At 41.9% G+C, this 17457-nt stretch overlaps 2 protein-coding genes across 10 annotated transcripts in view; one reads left to right on the top strand and one right to left on the bottom strand.

The window, feature by feature from the left end:
* The window catches only part of UNC5C (unc-5 netrin receptor C), a 245191-nt gene extending 238696 nt beyond the window's left edge, over positions 1-6495 (top strand). For 2 of the 3 annotated variants that reach the window (NM_204451.2, NM_001397462.1), the window contains one exon: positions 28-6493. In NM_204451.2, coding sequence (NP_989782.2) covers positions 28-193 — 166 coding nt within the window. In that variant the 3' untranslated portion in view covers positions 194-6493. Of the gene's footprint in view, positions 1-27 lie in introns of all 3 variants that reach the window. The other variant, XM_046939857.1, reaches the window with a different exon arrangement.
* Positions 6496-9219: 2724 nt separating this feature from the next.
* Positions 9220-17457, bottom strand: part of BMPR1B (bone morphogenetic protein receptor type 1B) — a 238763-nt gene continuing 230525 nt past the window's right edge. For all 7 annotated transcript variants that reach the window (NM_205132.2, NM_001397879.1, XM_040698737.2 and 4 more), the window contains 3 exons: positions 15899-16074; positions 14097-14227; positions 9220-12724 (listed from right to left, as the gene is read on the bottom strand). In NM_205132.2, the coding sequence (NP_990463.2) occupies positions 12599-12724; positions 14097-14227; positions 15899-16074 (433 nt within the window). In that variant the 3' untranslated portion in view covers positions 9220-12598. The remainder of the gene's footprint in view (positions 12725-14096; positions 14228-15898; positions 16075-17457) is intronic.

The raw sequence follows: 17457 nt of genomic DNA, 5'->3' as shown, positions 1-17457 counted from the left end.
GAAACAAATCTCCTTTTTGCTTTGCAGGTACCTAAATTATTTTGCTACGAAGTCGAGTCCCACTGGGGTGATCCTGGATCTCTGGGAAGCCCAGAATTTCCCTGATGGCAACCTGAGCATGCTGGCAGCAGTGCTGGAAGAAATGGGACGACATGAAACCGTTGTTTCTTTGGCAGCAGAAGGAAATTACTGATGCAGCCTTGGCGTGAACAGGAAGGACAGACGCAGGGAGCGGTAATGCCCTGTTATTGCAAGCATTTGAAATGAAAACCCAGACCAATGAGTTACACAAGAGACATTTCAGAGAAGAAAGCAAGCAAACAAACAGAAAAAATATACAGCCCTGACCTTCACATGTGCTCTCCTTGTACATTATCACAGGATCTAAAAGAAATCATGCAAAGTTGTACCTTGAAAATATAAATCAACCTAATGTTCCTCTTGGCTTGGCTGTACACTGCTTGGTACAGGATTTTACAGTTTCCTAGGAAACGCTTTTTATTGCTATCCAGATATATGGATAAACTTTCTTAACAATCCCAGTTTCTATGGATGTTGTTTACATCAAATTCTGGACAGGGGTAAGGAGACTGTCCATGGCTCTTTATATTTTTTGTTCAAAGCCATTCTAGACAAGGCTGTGGACAGTTGGTTGTGGCTATTTCAGATTATTGTTTTCTGGTGAATTCAGATTTTGGCTACAATTCTGAACATTGATTGTCTCATAATGATCCTCCTGTCATTATTCTGTTTCCTAGACCTACCTGTAAAAATAAAACAAACAAACAAAAAAATCAGTGTTTAAGAGGCATGCATCTAGAAAGCAGGTACTCTGGGTGCTAAGCAGGAACACACATACCATTCCCATCCTTCCCTGAAAGGAGCCCCACTGAGCCTTGGTGGAAAATGGCTGTAAGACAGTGGGACTGTAGGGTAGGAGTCAATTTTCAATTCAAAGCGTAACAGGACCCCTTCTACCCCTTGCTATATGGTGGGATTGGATATGCAATTCAGAGTGGTTAGGGGAAGAAAAAAGAAAAGAAAAAACCTGAAAAAAGAAAAGAGAATTTGCTATGATAGTTATTTACTTATTAGTATCTAGTGCAAGGATTATAATTATTATTATTATTATCATTATTACTTTATTTGTAGTTTTGTCAGCAGCAGGATAAGTTGTTCCCATTTTTATTGAACCTATTATCCCCTTCCTGAAGGTCTTCTGAGAAGCTTTCCTCTATATACTGTCTGTCCTTCCCTTCTCCAGCCATCCCTCCAGAGTCCTCTGCTAGCACAGAAGGGTTGGCCTTGCTGTGCTTAATGCTTGATGCAAGGAGAGTATAAAAACTGGTAATGCTTCACTGAAAACACTTCACAGTGTTCTGCACCTAGTGGGGATGTTTGGCATCTGCCTGGTCTGCTAGTACTCCAAGAAGCAATCTCGTTCTTAGGTGCCTGCAGTGACTTGGCCAGTGCTATCCAGTCTCCCAGGCCAAATAAATAGAGCCCACTGATTCAGAAGAATAATTGCAAGCGTATGGAGACACTGATGCTGACTACCTGATGTGAGGCTCACTCAGCACATCTCCTTCTCTCCTCTCAAGCCAGCAGCCGTGACAAGTGTTGAGTGGTGAGGTGGTAACCCCATGCCTTGCAGATTTTTGCCTGCAGCCCCTCTCTGCACCCCCTCACACTGCAGCATGGGCAGTGTGTTGCAGGTCCCTGCTAGCCTGCGGGCTGCATTTGGCCTTCTGCTATGCCCCTCTTGGCTGCTGCAAGCCGGTGGAATGGGAACTTGGCAAAAGGACCTGACTACTGTTTTTATCAGTTGTCACTGCAAGCCTATTCCATTTTCTGCTCTGTGAAAAGACTGACCTTTCAATACAACACAGCACACAAGATTGCAGTGGTTTAACTTACAGTCCTGTTTGTCTGCTGTTCCTGATACAAAGAATGCTTTCTTTTCCATCCCATCAGCTACAGGTTTAGACCAGGCCCTGGTTATTGCTATTGTGCACCAACAGCCACCTCCACGCCTGCATATATTCCCACTTAGTGCTCTTCCTCAGACTTGAGTTCTTTTGGTTTTGTTTTGTTTTGCTTTGCTTTGTTTTTGTGTGTTTTACCCAAGGCTTTCAAAAGTGTGCCTTTAAAGGTAACTTTGAAAATGTCATTGGTCAAAATTAAAGGAAAATGTCATCTGACCTTTTTCCCATTTGACATTTTCATGGGCTTGGGACTTTTTCTTTAATTTCTCAGCTCTCTGACACCAGTGGTGCTTTCTTTATACACCGAGTAGTGATCACAAAGCACTCATTTTCTCAGCGGTTAGCCAGCAGTATGCAAATCAGACTTCCAGTCAAATCCAGGGACTTGAGGACATAAATTTTAACTTTCATTATCAGTTCAAAGTTACACATTTTGCCTGTGTAATTCTCTCTGTACTTCCCAGAACATGGAAATGCCGAGGGCATCGTTTTCACAACCAACCGTCTTGTTTCTTACGTTGCACTCTGCAATGCTAATGGAAATCTTGCTTTTGGCTTCATGAGGCTTTGACCAAGGCTTACAGCTCTGCCCTTTTCCTGTGTTCTTTACCCACCTTAGAGCTGTAGGTCTTAGCTTTCCTCCCTCCTGTTTCATTTTCAGGTGTAAGTAGTTGTATGTGATGTACGTGTCTTCACCCTTCCCGTACGTTCTTCCTGTGGAATTCCTTTCCCAGGGCAGGCGCATGACCTTGACTTTCTTTCAGCTCCTTCCTCTTTTACCTGTCTTTCTTAGCGCACATCTAGGCTCACTTGTACTCCCAGCTGCGGGCTCTTGATAGATGTGAAATGCATGCACTCTTCTCACGGGGCCTTGTGAGGAAGCGCCTCAGTTTTCTGGTTCACTTCAGGACTTCTTTCCATGTGAACTATTTGACCTACCCTTTCACTATCCTCTTCAGGAAAAATAGATGAATAATATTCTTCAAATATTCTGAATTTGGGGTATTATCCTTCTACTGTTTTGCTGTAAGGGGATTTATTGAGAGGGAAGAGGATCCACAATGGATGGCAGTGAAGGATATCGCTGCCTGACAGGTCAGTGGCATCACCGTCACCAGGAGATGGAGCTGGTCTTCTTCCATCCGGACTGTTCAAAACGCTGCGGTCACAAATGGGACAGTTTCTCTGTTCAGTTCTCCATCTGCCTTTTCAGGCAGTGTGTGAGCTGCCTTTTGTTTCTTCCACGGATCCACACCTCATTGCCACCACTGCTGATGTGAGCTCCCACTCCAACTAAAGCTCTTTTCTTGCTCTTTTTTTTTAATTTCTCCTAGTCTCTGAGGCAGAGCCTGGTGGCAAACTGTGCAGCAAGGGAGTAGACCCCGTGGCATCCCCCACAGGAGGAGGGTGGGCAGCAAGGCCAGCTGGCTGCCGGTGATGCCATGTTGTGTGGAAGGCCGTGCGGCGTGGGCACACTGCCATCTTGTGGGGCAGCGCCCTGAGGGGAAGGCCACACTGCTCTGTTAGCTGGAGAAACACCACCCGGAAAAAGGCTGTCCCATCGCTTGAGCTCAGTTTGGCAGATAGAGCAAATGCTTAGAGATCACTGTAACATTTGCTCAGGGACATGATTTAGCAGAGGGTTGTTAGAGTTAGAGTAGTTTGGTTAGGTTGTGGTTGGATTCGATGATCTTTAAGGTCTTTTCCAACCTGAGCAATTCTATGATTCTAACATTTTATGTCAGGTGAACGCATTTGTTTTTGGAAATGGCTGCAGGCTTCTTACCCTCCAGTTATTGCTACCTTTTAAAGTGCTTATCCTTTCAGTTGTCCACCACGTGCTGTATCAGTTTTGCTGCTCTTCATACCACCTCTTTGTTAAGTACACGCTGATTGCTAGTGATATGAATAATATATATATTATATAAATATATATAAAATTCCTACTGACTTCAAGGAAAATCTTTGATTTCTGACTTAGAAGTGCTGTTGGAGACAGTCCTTTTCACCTGATTTTCTTCAGTTCTTCTTGTGTTGTGTTCTTGTAAAGGTGGCTGTCAGTGTATGGGGTAAGTCGTTCGGGGTTTCTTTTGCTTTTTTTTTGTTGTTGTTGTTGTTGTTTTCAAATTACTCATAGCTGATCCCTTGCATCATGCTGAACAGTGCAAGACCTAAGAGCTGTTCTATTGAATCCTGAAAGTCGTGAGACAAGTCTTGAGTCAAGATTCGCTTCTCTGGGAGACTCAGGCTCTTTTTTTCCAAATAATTGGCAGAAATGCAGACAGTCATGAGACATGTTGGAGTCTGGGATGCACACAGAGCAAAACATGTCTGTTGCTTGGGTTTTTTTGCTATTTCTGTTGCTTACATATAGAATAAATCTATTTACATGCTGTAAGCCCATCATTGTGGACAGTCCTAATGTCTTGTATTGCTACCTAAAATAGTTTCTTTTTGGTTCTCCATTTCTTCTTGTTTTGGGGGTGGGGTGGTATGGGGAAGGGGTGGGGGGGAACCTTTAGACTCTTGTATGCTCTAGCCAAGTAGGTACCACAGCCCAGAGGTTAATTTTAAACAAGATGATACTGTTGAGTTTTTGCTCCTGTGCCAAGGGAACTTTGTAAACTATCTTCCTGAGTGTTCAGAAGTCTTTTCAGGTATTGCTTGGGCTCTTGTCTGGCCCCAGAATGACTAATTGTTTGCAGGCTGGCTTGCTTAATCAGGCAGTACAAAGATATGAGTGGGTTGTGAATTAAAACCAAACCCTTGCCCCTCCTTCCAGAGGGGCTCCAACGAGGTATTGACTTTGGGGTCACCACCATAATTCATTCCTAGCTTGTATGTGAAAGCTTGAGTTTTTAAACTGAGCTACATGGCAGACTTTCAAATGCTGAAGGATGCATCTCTGACATTCTTTGAGGTGGGATTTTCACAGTAATACAAAGTGTGTGTATATACATACATACGTACACACACATACTCAGAAAAGAGAAAGGAAATCTAGCGTGGGAGGCTTTTAGCTCTTACGTTAGTCATAGGCATCCTCTTACAACCAACTTTTGCTTGGGAAGGTGAAGGTGAAAGTGAAAATTCAGTGCTGTACCATCACTGCAAGGTCAGATGATAGGCAGCACTGCAAGAGCCAACAGTTGTTTAAAAACTGATGCAGAAGTAGAGTTGGGCTTGAACCAAATCCACAGAATTGAGCTCTCAAGTTTAGTAGGTCAAGCTCCTTGCTTGAAAGAGAATCATTCCATTTGTTTACCTACTTGTTCTTTATTTAAGCTTGGCACATGCTCCCTGAATTCTGAAAATCCCTTTATCTGAAAGTCCTTTGATAAGCACTGACTGTATAAAAAAGCAGTGATAACTCAGAGTTCCCACTAACCTCTATCACTGAATAGGTATCCCACATTTTCTGTGATGCTAGTTAAGTATATTTAATAGTGTTTGAGTCTCTTTGACCATTATCAAAGAAATTAATGGCTGTGTGTACCACACCCTGGGTCTGGCCTTTTCTCCAAGAGCATCCTGTAGACATGGCAAGCACATAGCTTCTGGATGGCCTGAAGAAGCGGAATGTCACCTATGATCTCTCAGGGACATCCTACAGCAGTAGGGTGCCCCTCAGAGGCTTGCATGCTGGTCTCCAGCTGCCAGCTTGCAGCTGGTAGGACAATAGCCCATAGATGAGAAAAGCTTGCACAGCCTCTTTGGTTGCTGCCAGCTGGCTCTTGCTACAACTTGTCATTATATTTAAGAGCTTAAACAACAAGAATAAAAGCAAAATCAGCCTGGAAAGTAAATAAAATTAGAAAGAATGAGACACAAAACAGTCTTCTCTCATCAATCTTACAGGTCTGCTTTGCAAAAAGCAGTGCCCAAAGAGTGAGCCAATACTGTACGTCAAAGCAGAGTGCATAACACAGTTGAGAAGTCATGGCATAACCATTTTGGCATATCTGTGTGGTCAACTTATTTGGTAACATATGTTCTGTTCGTTAATGTCCAAGAGAGAAAATGCAAAGGCTGTACCTTTATAAAGTATGAACTACTTCACTTACTTTTGTACCTTCATAAAGTGTCAAAGGAGGGGCCCATTTCTTATGGGCCCTGTGTGATCCAGGCCGAGGAGATGTATAATGTTCCTTCCTCCTGTTCACAATTCTCACCTTTGCAGCTCTGCCAGAGTTTGTGGGATTTGTTTTCTTTGCTATTCAGACATGGAGAAGTATTTTGGTTTTGACTTCCCTATTGCTGTATCTTCTATGCAACTCCTTTTCTAAAGACTTACTACCGGAGAAGTGCTAGCCATTGCATTATTTGTATTGCTGTACAGTGGAGGTGTGGTTTACTAGTTCTGAGTGTGCCTCTTACCCCCCTCCCTTTTTTTCCTTCCTTCTGTTTGTAAATGCCTGCATTTATTCTGTCAGCCTGACATGTACAAAGTGTAAGAAAGAATTTTTAAACAGGTAATAAATTATATTTATAAGCAACTGGAAAAAAAATACACCGCTACCTTGTGTTCAATTGTTTAGTTCCTGGTAGCTCAGAAGGAAGAAGGGGCCTTTAATTTAGTTTAATTAAAACAACAGCAGCCACCTACTCAAAAGAAATGCTTCTGTGCATAAAAATCTCCTTGTGCTGCAGCTTTTCTTTCACTATATCATTCAGTACACCAGCTCTCACTTCAGGCCCATCTCCCCACAGAGAACAGTCAGAGACCTGGGGAAGAATCACTTTGGGCAGTTCTTCTGAGGCAACATTTTACTGCCACAGCCAAAGGTGGCAAAAAGCAACAGTTGGAGAAAACACATCATCAGGTGTATGGCTGAGATGGCCATTTGGGGCTGCCCCTCTATGGGGTGCTGGTGAGGAATGGTCCCCTGAGGCTGCCAGCTGCATGCTGTAAGTCAGCTGGGACTGAGGAGCCTGCCCTACTTGTCATGGCCTGGGTGAAAAAAAGCAGAACACAGCCCAGAACAGCCCAAACGCTGAGAAAGTGGCAGTAAGCTTCTGTGCCACATTTGCTGGATCCTGAATACCAGCGGGGAAAAAAGGCACACCATTATAATAATTAGCCTGCCCTGTGCTTGGATTACAGCAAGCTTTTGTGTTTACTATTTTTGTTTTCTTTTATTTTCCTCCTATTGCTATTCCTGATGTGAGCAACGAAGGTGGCCAGGTGCCAGCTGCTCAGGCTGCCCTGCCCATGTGGGATACCACTGGGGTGTGCTGTGGTATAGCAATTAGACAGATCAATACACTGGGAAACGCATTACAACAAAGGTGTGATGACAGAAGGACCAGCACGATAGGAAGGTGCTATAAAGGATGGGAAGAAGATTGCTCACCCACATCAGCAGATTCCAGGTTCACAGGGGAAAGCTTCACCAAGGAGGGATCTCCAACAGGAGATCCTTCCCCAGTGGCAGTCAGCCCTTAAATGAGGTCTAAGAGAGGTGCAGCCAGGCTCCACCCCTTCCAGTTACATGGGTGAACTGCCTTCACCTGTGCTCTCAGGGCCAACTGGATCCTTTCCCCAGGTGCTCAATCAGTGGTTCAGGCCGTGTCTCAGCAGTTCTCATACACATGATCTGCAAGGGAAGAGAATCACCATGAGGCCTCCATTGGGGGGTGGCTCCTCTGCTAAAAACAGGATGCAGGCAACCTCTGCCCACTGTCTCCTGCCTTTTTTGTTTCATCTAATGATTATCTATTCTGTTAGAGAGAGGTTATATATGACATGACTTGGAGCTATGACACAAATGGAGATCTCTATCCCAAGGGACACAAAGAATAATTTCTTGTCCGGTAATTCTGAACACTCAGTGGTCCTGCAGCTAAAGAAAACCAAGCTGCAGGCAGGACTTATTTCTGTGAAAGAAAGACACCCAGACACAAGTCACTGCGGTGTCTGTCAGATTTCTCATTCAGTTTTCTCCTTACATATTTGGCTTTTACAGAAGACAAGCTCCTTTCTTTGCCATCTTGTCCAATCCGTGTGCTGCTGAACATGAGATTTCTGTGTTTTTTTGGCATGCCTGCAGGCTGGGACTACTGTAGCCCACAACCTTTCCATTGTCCAAGCAGCTTCCTCCTTATCCTCTGGCACTTTTCAGGAAGGTAACCCATCTCTAGGTTATTCCTGAGACTCCTGAGAGCTCTGCTCCAAGTGTTTCTGCATTTGTAGGTGGAACTTCAACTCTCCTTTCACTATCAGCAGGGGTCAGTAGCATGATTGGCAAGCATGAACGGAAGCAGGACAGTCCCAGCATCACTTGAACTGCAGAAGATACAAGAAACAAGGTCCAAGGCTAAATAATAGCCAGGAAACTAGCACAGAGAAAAAAAATTATAGAATGGAGCCTGGTACTACCCCACAAAGCTGAATATGAAAAACATGGCGACCCATAGGCAGAACTGGTAGGGAAGTACAAATGGCAGTGATCACATCATGTGAACAGAGCCAGCTGTGCCACCACAGGATGAGATACCGGCATGGAGGCATGGGCTGAGTGCAGCTCAACAGAGAAATGTTCTTCACAGGCTGTCAGAAAATAACCAGCAAGGTAATTACATGCTCATAAACACTGAGCTGAATGATGCATGCTGAAACATGGTAGCGCAGCATGAGAGGAGGGCTCAGGACATAAATATGTATACAAATTTCTATCTGAATGTATAGTTACATACCGTCCGATGTCTCTAAGCACAAAGCTTTGCAGTGTTTCAGCTGATGCAGTATGTGGAAGCTGCAACTTGTATTTTTTGTTTTGCTGAACCACTGGGCTGGGAAACCAAGCCTGTGCACAATTACATTCTGCACCCTCATTCGATTAAAAATAGTAGACATAATTAATAAATACACTGGGGGAAGAATGCATGGGAGGAGGGAGGAGGCTCACATAAGATTATTCAAATGCCAAGTTTCTATAAATTTCCATAATCAGCCACAAAACGCAAGTGACTGCTCTATTAATGATAACACTTAATTACTACTTCTCTATTCACCAGGTTGTGAAAGGGGTGATGCATTTTTATCATTTTTATTTTTTTAAAGCCAATGGAAACACACACATCTTACTGTTGACTTCTTTGCTCAGATGGAAAAATCTTATATAAATAAATAAATAAAACGTGTCACGGTCAAAACAATCTAACCAGTGAAATGAAACTCAAACGTAGTGCTTTTCAAATACATGAAAAGTAAATAGAAATAAAAAGCAATCTCTTTCATGGGGAGATGGAAACAATTTTATTTGGGGGAATGTTAAAACATCCATATACAATTTGAACAAATACAACAGAACAGTGTGTTCCCCAGGCTTTCTAATTACAGTATTTACAGGTTTAATAAGGCACTGGTTCTCAAAAAAGAACACAAATTAGTTTCTTAGTCTTTACATCAACCTTTTCTTTAATAGAAATAACTGTATGCTAGAGAAAGGATAGCAGTTGCTAGATGGCATCTCTCTCTTCCTCTTTGTTCTATTTTTTCCCTCGTCTCCCTGTGCCATCTTGTCTATGCCAGTAAGTCACTAAACTAAACCTTCCCCATTAGAAAACTGGATTACCAAACCTGAAGGCATTAAAACCCCAATTAATTTTACCACTGACTTCCAAGCCCAAATCAACGCGTGCTGTGAAACTACCAAATCTGGAAATGCCATTGTACATCTATAAATGGTAAAATAAATGTACTAAGATGTGTCACTGGGCACCTTAAAACCGTAATAACTTCATTTAGAGTATTGCATAAAGTCAACCTTGCAGCCAGCAACTCAAATGTCACTGTGCTAAAAGAAATGACTTCCAAGCTTGCCTTAAGCCATTTTCAGGTCTTAGGAATACACCTTTATAGTGTCATTGATTATAGTGGGTAGGAAATTCAAGGGGGAAAATTCAGCCTTTTGGGTCTAAGAAGAAAATGAGCAGTTACTCACATAAACGCAGACCCTCTGCTTTCTCAGGTGTGTGTCTCCACATTTATATATACACATATATATATATTTATTTTCCTAAATAGCACCGTTGCAGTGATTTGTCAGTTATGCATTTTCATAAATAAATATTATGTTTTATTTAGTGCTTTACCATCCATAATATTTTACTCTTAATCCACATACTGGAGTTATTCCAGACACCCAGCTGAATATATATATATATATATGTATATATATATATATATATATAAAGCCCTAAACATTAACTTGAACACTTAACATAGACACTTTATGTAACCTATCAACCAGTATCTCAGATCTCTTCTGGACTGAAAAAATAAGACTTGTTCAGAGAACAAGCACACTTTCACAGCACACTGACAGCACATGTCTCAGAGAGCCATTGTGTCCAGCAAATCATTGGCAGGAGGCACCAGCCAGCAAAACCCCCTCCAAAACACTTTTGGGGAAATAAATCATCATTAAATTAAAGGGGAAAAAAACATATTTGAGGAAAACACAACAGAGCAGGAGAGAGGTTTCCTGCTGCATGACTGCTTACCCAGGACCTGCAAGGACTGGATTTGCAGGTGCCATGTGTGGGACCAGCCAAGTCTACCACCTACTGCTATGAAAATCAGAACAGTGTCCCTGTTTCCATGAGTTTTACACCCTCACCAGCCATAGCAGGACCCATTCTCTTTGTCAGGGCAAAAAATTCCAAGCCCCTTTGGGACTGTGTTTGTTTCATAAGGCAAAGGGCACGAAGGCAAAAGGTAAAATGAATTAATGTGGAAACTCTATGAGTCAAGTCCCTAACACAAAAAGGTAATTTTTTTGACCACAAACCTTCAAATAAGGCACTCAAAGAGAGCAGCAAACTCAGGTCTCATTGATGCAAGTATTCTATTTATTAAAGACAGTGGAATCCAGCATTCCCCCTCTGGGGCTGGATTTGGCTTACTGTTAGTTTGCAGAGATTTTCTTTTTGTGTTGCTTGGTATTTTTGGGTACAGGCAGGGAAACTGCAAAGCAAAAAATTAAAAAAAAAAAAAAAAGCAAAAAAAACCCACTCTAATTAATGAAAATCCTCTGATTAAACTTTAACACCTATAATCATGCAGGTCTCGCTGTTTCTCTTGAATCTCACACACGTTTCTCCATTAGCCTGAAAGAATTAAATGGTAATTTTTTCAAACTAGAAATACCTTCAGGGATCCTTGAAGCTAAACCCCAATTATATTTACCTACCTACTGCAAATAAATCAGTTTTGTCCAAAAAGGGAAAAAAGATAGCATTACATAAATGCTAAGGATAAATCCAATGTGGCAATTATTTTACTTCTGACATAGTTTTAGCATAATCAAAGCAGTATTTGTAAGGATCTATTCCAAAATTAAACAGAACACTACCATGTGAAACAGGACATGGGAGGGCAAAAAAAAATAATAAAATAAAGTGTAAAATGGTAGCTCCTATACAGCTCAGCTTTGATCATCTGATGAAGAGCAGAGGCCTTTCCATAGAAAAATACTTCATAGGGAAAATTCTGTTGTCCTGTTGCCTCTCATTTCCTCTTCAGTTTTTACATTGCAGTAACTGCTGCAGCTGTAGGACGGAGGAAGGGAGAGAGATAACTGTGTTTCCTGAGGCTCTTCTCCTCTAAGAACTCTTACCAGTGAGATGCTATGCAGTCCCAGGTTGGTGGTGGAAACTGTCGCTAGTGTGCAGGCTTCAAGGCTGCTGAAAAGCCATCAAAATGAGCAATAATTTCATGTCAAAATGCTCATCGATGTGTGGTGCCTTAAAAGTATGGTCTTAAATGCATATCTGCTGCAGCATTCCAGCTGGTGCCTGGTGATGCTAGGAGTGAAGAGGGGCTTTGGGATGAACGCTAAGAATCAACCCCTCAGTGAGATGACAGCTGCCACGAGGTGTCCCAGCATCATGCTGGAGCTGTGTCCCAACGGCTTCGGGTGATCCTAAATGAGATGCAACCTCCCCAGAGGGAGGCACCTGCAAGAATTCTGCCTCCCACATCCAATATAGTAGAGATGTAACCAGGCTCTCTCTGCGCCAGGACAGTCCCCCAACGTGCACAGGGCTGTGGGACGATGCCAGGGAGGTGGCTTTCAGGATGATTTCCACTGTAGCTTCTCCGAGGTGCTCAGACCCTCTCTTTTTCTAAATGCTGGAGTGCAAGAGTTTCATTATAAATGAGAAAGTCGCTTTGCTTACATCTTCAGCACAGTTTCATCCTTTTTTTTTCTTCTTTTAATGTAACAATATACATCTTTTTAACTTCTAACCAAAGGTTTTATTTTCATAAAATTTAAAGCAGTATCTTTTAAAACAATCAAAATAATAATAATAACAATAATAATAAAATAATAAGTGGCTTTCACGGAAAGCAACATGCATAACCTTAAACCAGTTACTAAAACTGTATATCCCTGTGTAAACAAGGGCAGATAAGCCTCTCCCAACCTTGCATGCCAAAATTCAGCTGATTTTGCCAAGAACAGTCTCCTCAAAGCTGTCAAACAAACAGTTGCTCTTAAATATGACTGCACTCAGGGTACTTATCAGCACCTCTCCATGACTTCTGCCTGCAAGAGAAAGTCTGTTTCCATGGGTCTTCACGAGAAGGAGCTGTTTTTGCTCCATCAGAGCTTAATGTCCTGCGACTCTGACATTTTGGCAAGTGTTTTTTTGACTCGTAGGGCTGTGAGCCGGGATGCAGGGTTATGGGCCCAGCACTCCATCATGAGCTTCCCCATCTGCCGCAGGCACTGTGAGGGGAAATGGAAGGGAAATCAGTAGAAGATGAGACTGCAGCTGGTGGTCAACTAAAGGGAAGTCTGTTCTAAGGCAGCCAAGAGACATAGATGCTGGCTTTCAAAAGGACCACATAGCCTTGCCCTGCACCTAGCACCTCCTTCCAAACACACTAAAGCCCTCCTAGAGATAGACACCAAACATGTACCCTCTGGTGTGACCGCCCTGCCTGAAGGCTCAGCAGCTGCCATGAGGCTGCATTCCTGGACACACCTTCCCACAGGCTGTGGCACAAGTCACCCAGAGAGGCTGTTTTACTTTTCCCTCACATTCCCAAATTATTCACAACTTGCATAACCTCAAATGTTCATCTGCCTTCAAAACATTCATCTAAAGGGTGCTGTTCCCAAATGACAGCTTTCTTCTGTGATTGTAGAAGACCTTATAGCATGAAGCTGTACCAATTAATGTGATTAATGACCCCTCCATAGAATCGCTTTTGCAGTCAGCAAGTTTGGTACATCAACAGTTTGTCTCTGATTCCACCAGCACAATGTTGCTTCATTACAGACTCTCAGTGGGGACTGTTCAGGTTCTCCTCTACTCCCCTTACATCCAGATTTGACTCTGGAAAGAACTCTGTGAGTCCTACATCTCTTCTGAAAGGCTGCATCAGTAGACCTTACTACAGTGCAAAGAAGTGCTGCTTCTCTAAGACATAAAGGCTGCTCTTCTGTGCAGCCTGGATATAGTGCTACCATTGCGTATTAATACCTTAAGTATGAAACATAATATCATGCACTAATGCTAATGTAAAATCATGCTAAAATCAGGTTTCCAGGACTGTACACCTGTGATCACAGAAAATCTGTATGCTCACTTGATTTTGACTAAACAGAAGAAATTTTATTATTATTTTTCTTTTTTTTAAGGTAAAAATCGTAGGAATCACATTCCTTGTAGCAGTACCCACTGAAATTGCAGCCAGTACACCACGTATACCATCAGTGCACTCAGCACTAAGAAATAATTTATCTTTCAAAATGTTTGGTTAGCCACTGAATTGTTATTAATGCTGGGAAGAGAAAGCAAAATGAGCACTAGAAGAATACAGAGAGACTAGAAAGGTCCACATAGAGCCTGCTGTCACTACGTGATCTGGTGGACAGGCAGCAGCCCATGGGGCTTTCAGCACCTGCAGCTTCAGTGGGCATCCCTGAGGACATCACTTTCCTTCCTAGGCCTGGTTGCACCAGCAGTGAAGTTCTTCCTTACTCAAAATGACACAGAACTAGGTCAATGTCACTTACTCATTCTGATTAAAAATATTAGGAATTTGAGCCCATGTCCTGTTAAGCAACAAAGCTGTGTTTTAAAGGATGGTACCTCATCGCTGCTCCATCTGTTGGGGAATGAAGGACGTAGCCTTTTGATGCACACAATCTCCCTCATGTCCTCGTAGGAGGGGTCACTGGGGACAAGGTCGTGATATGGGAGCTGGTATTCTTCCACTATTCCTGAAAGAAACCAGCAGCTGCACATCATTGCAGAAGACATTTCCCACTAGCCTCTTGCTGTTGACCACACAGTGCTGCCCTCTGATATGCACCAAGCTTTGTCCACTTTGTCTTACTGTCATTCCGTTCTGACCTTTCCTGCTTAAGTTTCATGAATGCATTGCAATGAAAGAAGATCTAGCTCATGGTTTCACTGCAGGACAAACTTCTTGTATTAACCCTTGCCATTCTTATCTGGCGTAGGGCAGTGGGACATGCATATTCAGCACTCCATATCCATTACTCATCCATTGATCCCTCTAATCCCAGCCATTTCTTCTTCTGAAATGGATTTTCTCAGAATTAAAGCAAAGATAGCGTAAGCATAATTTGCTGAGAAAATACCCTTAGTGGTTAACAATTAAATGCACTTCTAAAAAAGACTTCACTGCCCTGAAAGTTCGTGTTACAGTCAAGCTCCAACATAATCATTAGCTACTTGCCAAGTGAGACAGTTTCCATCATTGCTGTCCAGTCTAGCAAGCTCCAATAAGTCATGATAAAAAAGAGTAATTTCTTAGCAATGGGCTCCTATCAGAGCAATTATGCAGATAATGAACTCTGAATTAGGTTTACCTCATATCAGTGGATCTGGCACATATTAAATACCTGCTTTTCAGGAAATGGCAAGGCATTCTTTTCTCCACAGCAGCGATGACGATAACATTACAGACTGCACGCAACATCATTGCAATTTACTTTACCAGTGTGCAAACACAGGGATCACGTTGCTCACCAGTGAAATTCAGCTCCTCTCAGGTGAGCCCACAGCAAACATTCAGCACAACACTACGAGGCTTTAAAAATCAATAAAGCCTGGCGAAGGTAACACAGACCCAAGAGACGTGCTCTGCTCTTTACTTGCCACCAATCTGGTGTGTAACCGCTGCCAAGTCATTTCTCTGCATTTAACTCTCCTCAGTGGCAAAATAGAGGTAATAACTGCCATCATTTCTGTACTACACTGAACAATATGTGCAGAAAGCACACATGGCCTGTGCAGACAAGAAGGGTTCTTCACCCTAAAGCTGCAGCTGGCTGCACTGCTTCATCATCACTCTCCTCATGCTTGAATGCCCAATACCAGAAGGAAATGAGGCACATGACTGGTACAACAAATGATGTAATAAGTGCCACTTCCTCCTGTTGGTTTTTTTTTTTACTTGCCCTGCAAATAGATTATTTATTTTAAATAGCAGTGCTGCATCCTCCCAACTTGTTTATCTTTCTATTTAACTCTAACAAAAAAAAAAAAATCACTAAGTTCTTTCTGCTAAAATAGCTGAATGCCTCCAGTCCAGCAAAAATATGTTGTCTTTAGAAAAAGCACCAAGATTAGTCCCAAACTCCTTCCACAGTGCAAGCATCTGCTGCCTTCAAACGAGCCACTAAAATACAGTATAAATCTTTGCTTTTGCAATAGCATTGACAGATGCTTTTAAGTAAGTTTCAACTAGAAAGGAGAAATTAAGAGAATTACATGCATGGTTTATCCACATATTTATCACATTAAAAATAATACTGAGGGAAAAGGACGTAATGGAAGATTAGGGCTTATAATCAAATCATAGTATTCACTGACACAATTAAAAGCAAATTTCCAACTACCAAAAAGGTATGATTGTCATTTACCTCCTGACACACATCTCCTGGCTATCTCCCAAAGGATGAGTCCAAAGCTGTACATATCAGCCATGATGTACGACTGAAAGTGATTTCTGTTCAAGCTTTCATCCAGCACCTCAGGAGGCATATAGCGTTTTGTTCCTACGCGGGTGTTTGGAGGGATGTCTACCTCATTTGTATCACTAAAATAAAGAGAAGGAAAAAAAAGGGCATCATACATGCTATAAAAGTAGATTGAAAAGGAAGCAACTGAGAAGGGAGAAGTAGTGAATTCAGACCACATCCACTCTCAAACAATGTCAAAAGTAGTGCATAATCTTAATGGAACAAACCTTAAAAAGAAAGCCTCTTAGTGTGAACACAACTCTTCCTAAAAGGCTGACTCGCCTGAGGCAGTATTAAGCATCCAAATGCAGAACCACAATGGAGATAAGACTCAACAGGGATGCTGTAACATTTGTGAAATTTCATTAGCATTAGACTGAACTCTAATGCTGGTGATAGCAATCAAATCTTCATTAAATGCTATTTTCTTAACATACTCCACCACATAATGCTTTCGTCTTAGTAATTATTGGCGGGCACTAAATAGCTCCAGCAGTATCATTTAGCTATAGCAAATCAGGTCTGCAATGAAGAAGAGTCTATGTTTTGCACATGCATTATGTTTGATCTCTCTCAGCCTCTACACATCACAGACTATAAACACACAGATGGAAATGTGTAAAAAAATCTAACCAAAGGCGTCATATCTCACATACGGACCAGAAGAGACAATGTGTTTCCAGCAGGAAGCAAACACCCACTAAATGTGTGAGTGGATTTTTTTTTTCCCCATTATTACTTAAGATTCAACTGTAGCAATTCTAAAGTGTTCAAAAGTTTAGCATCAAGCATACACTGAGGCTTATTTAGAAAGGGCTGTTTCCCTTTCCTCACCTTCAAAACTTGTATCTTTTAAATGTGACAGATACAACAAAATCTCAGAGAATAATCACACAACTGCAATTTTCTTTACCTACAAGTACGAAAATGACACATAAAAGCCAGACCTGAGATACAACCAGTCACCTACACAGTCATTAAATCATACATATGGTGGTTGCATTTGTGTATCCCCCCAAGAACTGACATAAATCTAGTGACCTGCACTATGTCGCCAGAATTTTGAATGAGAAATGCAAAAAGCTTTACTGAACTCATTATTTTCAGTGCAACACATCCCTTTCAAGCACTTTTTTTCTGGTCATTGCCTGGGAAATGCTGTCTAAGGAAGGATTCTTTATGAAAACAAGCTATGCAAAGTAAATTCAATTCAAATAATGAGAGTTACATATTTCACCTTTTATAGAGACACTTGGTCCTTCCCAGTTCTCAGTTCAAACCTAAGCAGTATGCTGCCCTGTATCTGTCAGGTAAAGTATGCCTACAAAAGATGAATTTCTTCCCTGAAACTTTTACAGTGAACAGGGTATTTTCTTACTTATTGTTTTCCAGGCCCCTGCTCTCCAAAGTAAAATTGCTCCTTTCTCATCTCCTACAGAAATGTCAGCTTCATAAAGGAA

This window comes from Gallus gallus, chromosome 4 (assembly GCF_016699485.2).
Source record: "Gallus gallus isolate bGalGal1 chromosome 4, bGalGal1.mat.broiler.GRCg7b, whole genome shotgun sequence".
Classification (NCBI taxonomy): domain Eukaryota; kingdom Metazoa; phylum Chordata; class Aves; order Galliformes; family Phasianidae; genus Gallus; species Gallus gallus.
Note: the sequence above shows the minus strand (reverse complement) of the source record. Positions and strands in the feature narration are given on the sequence as shown.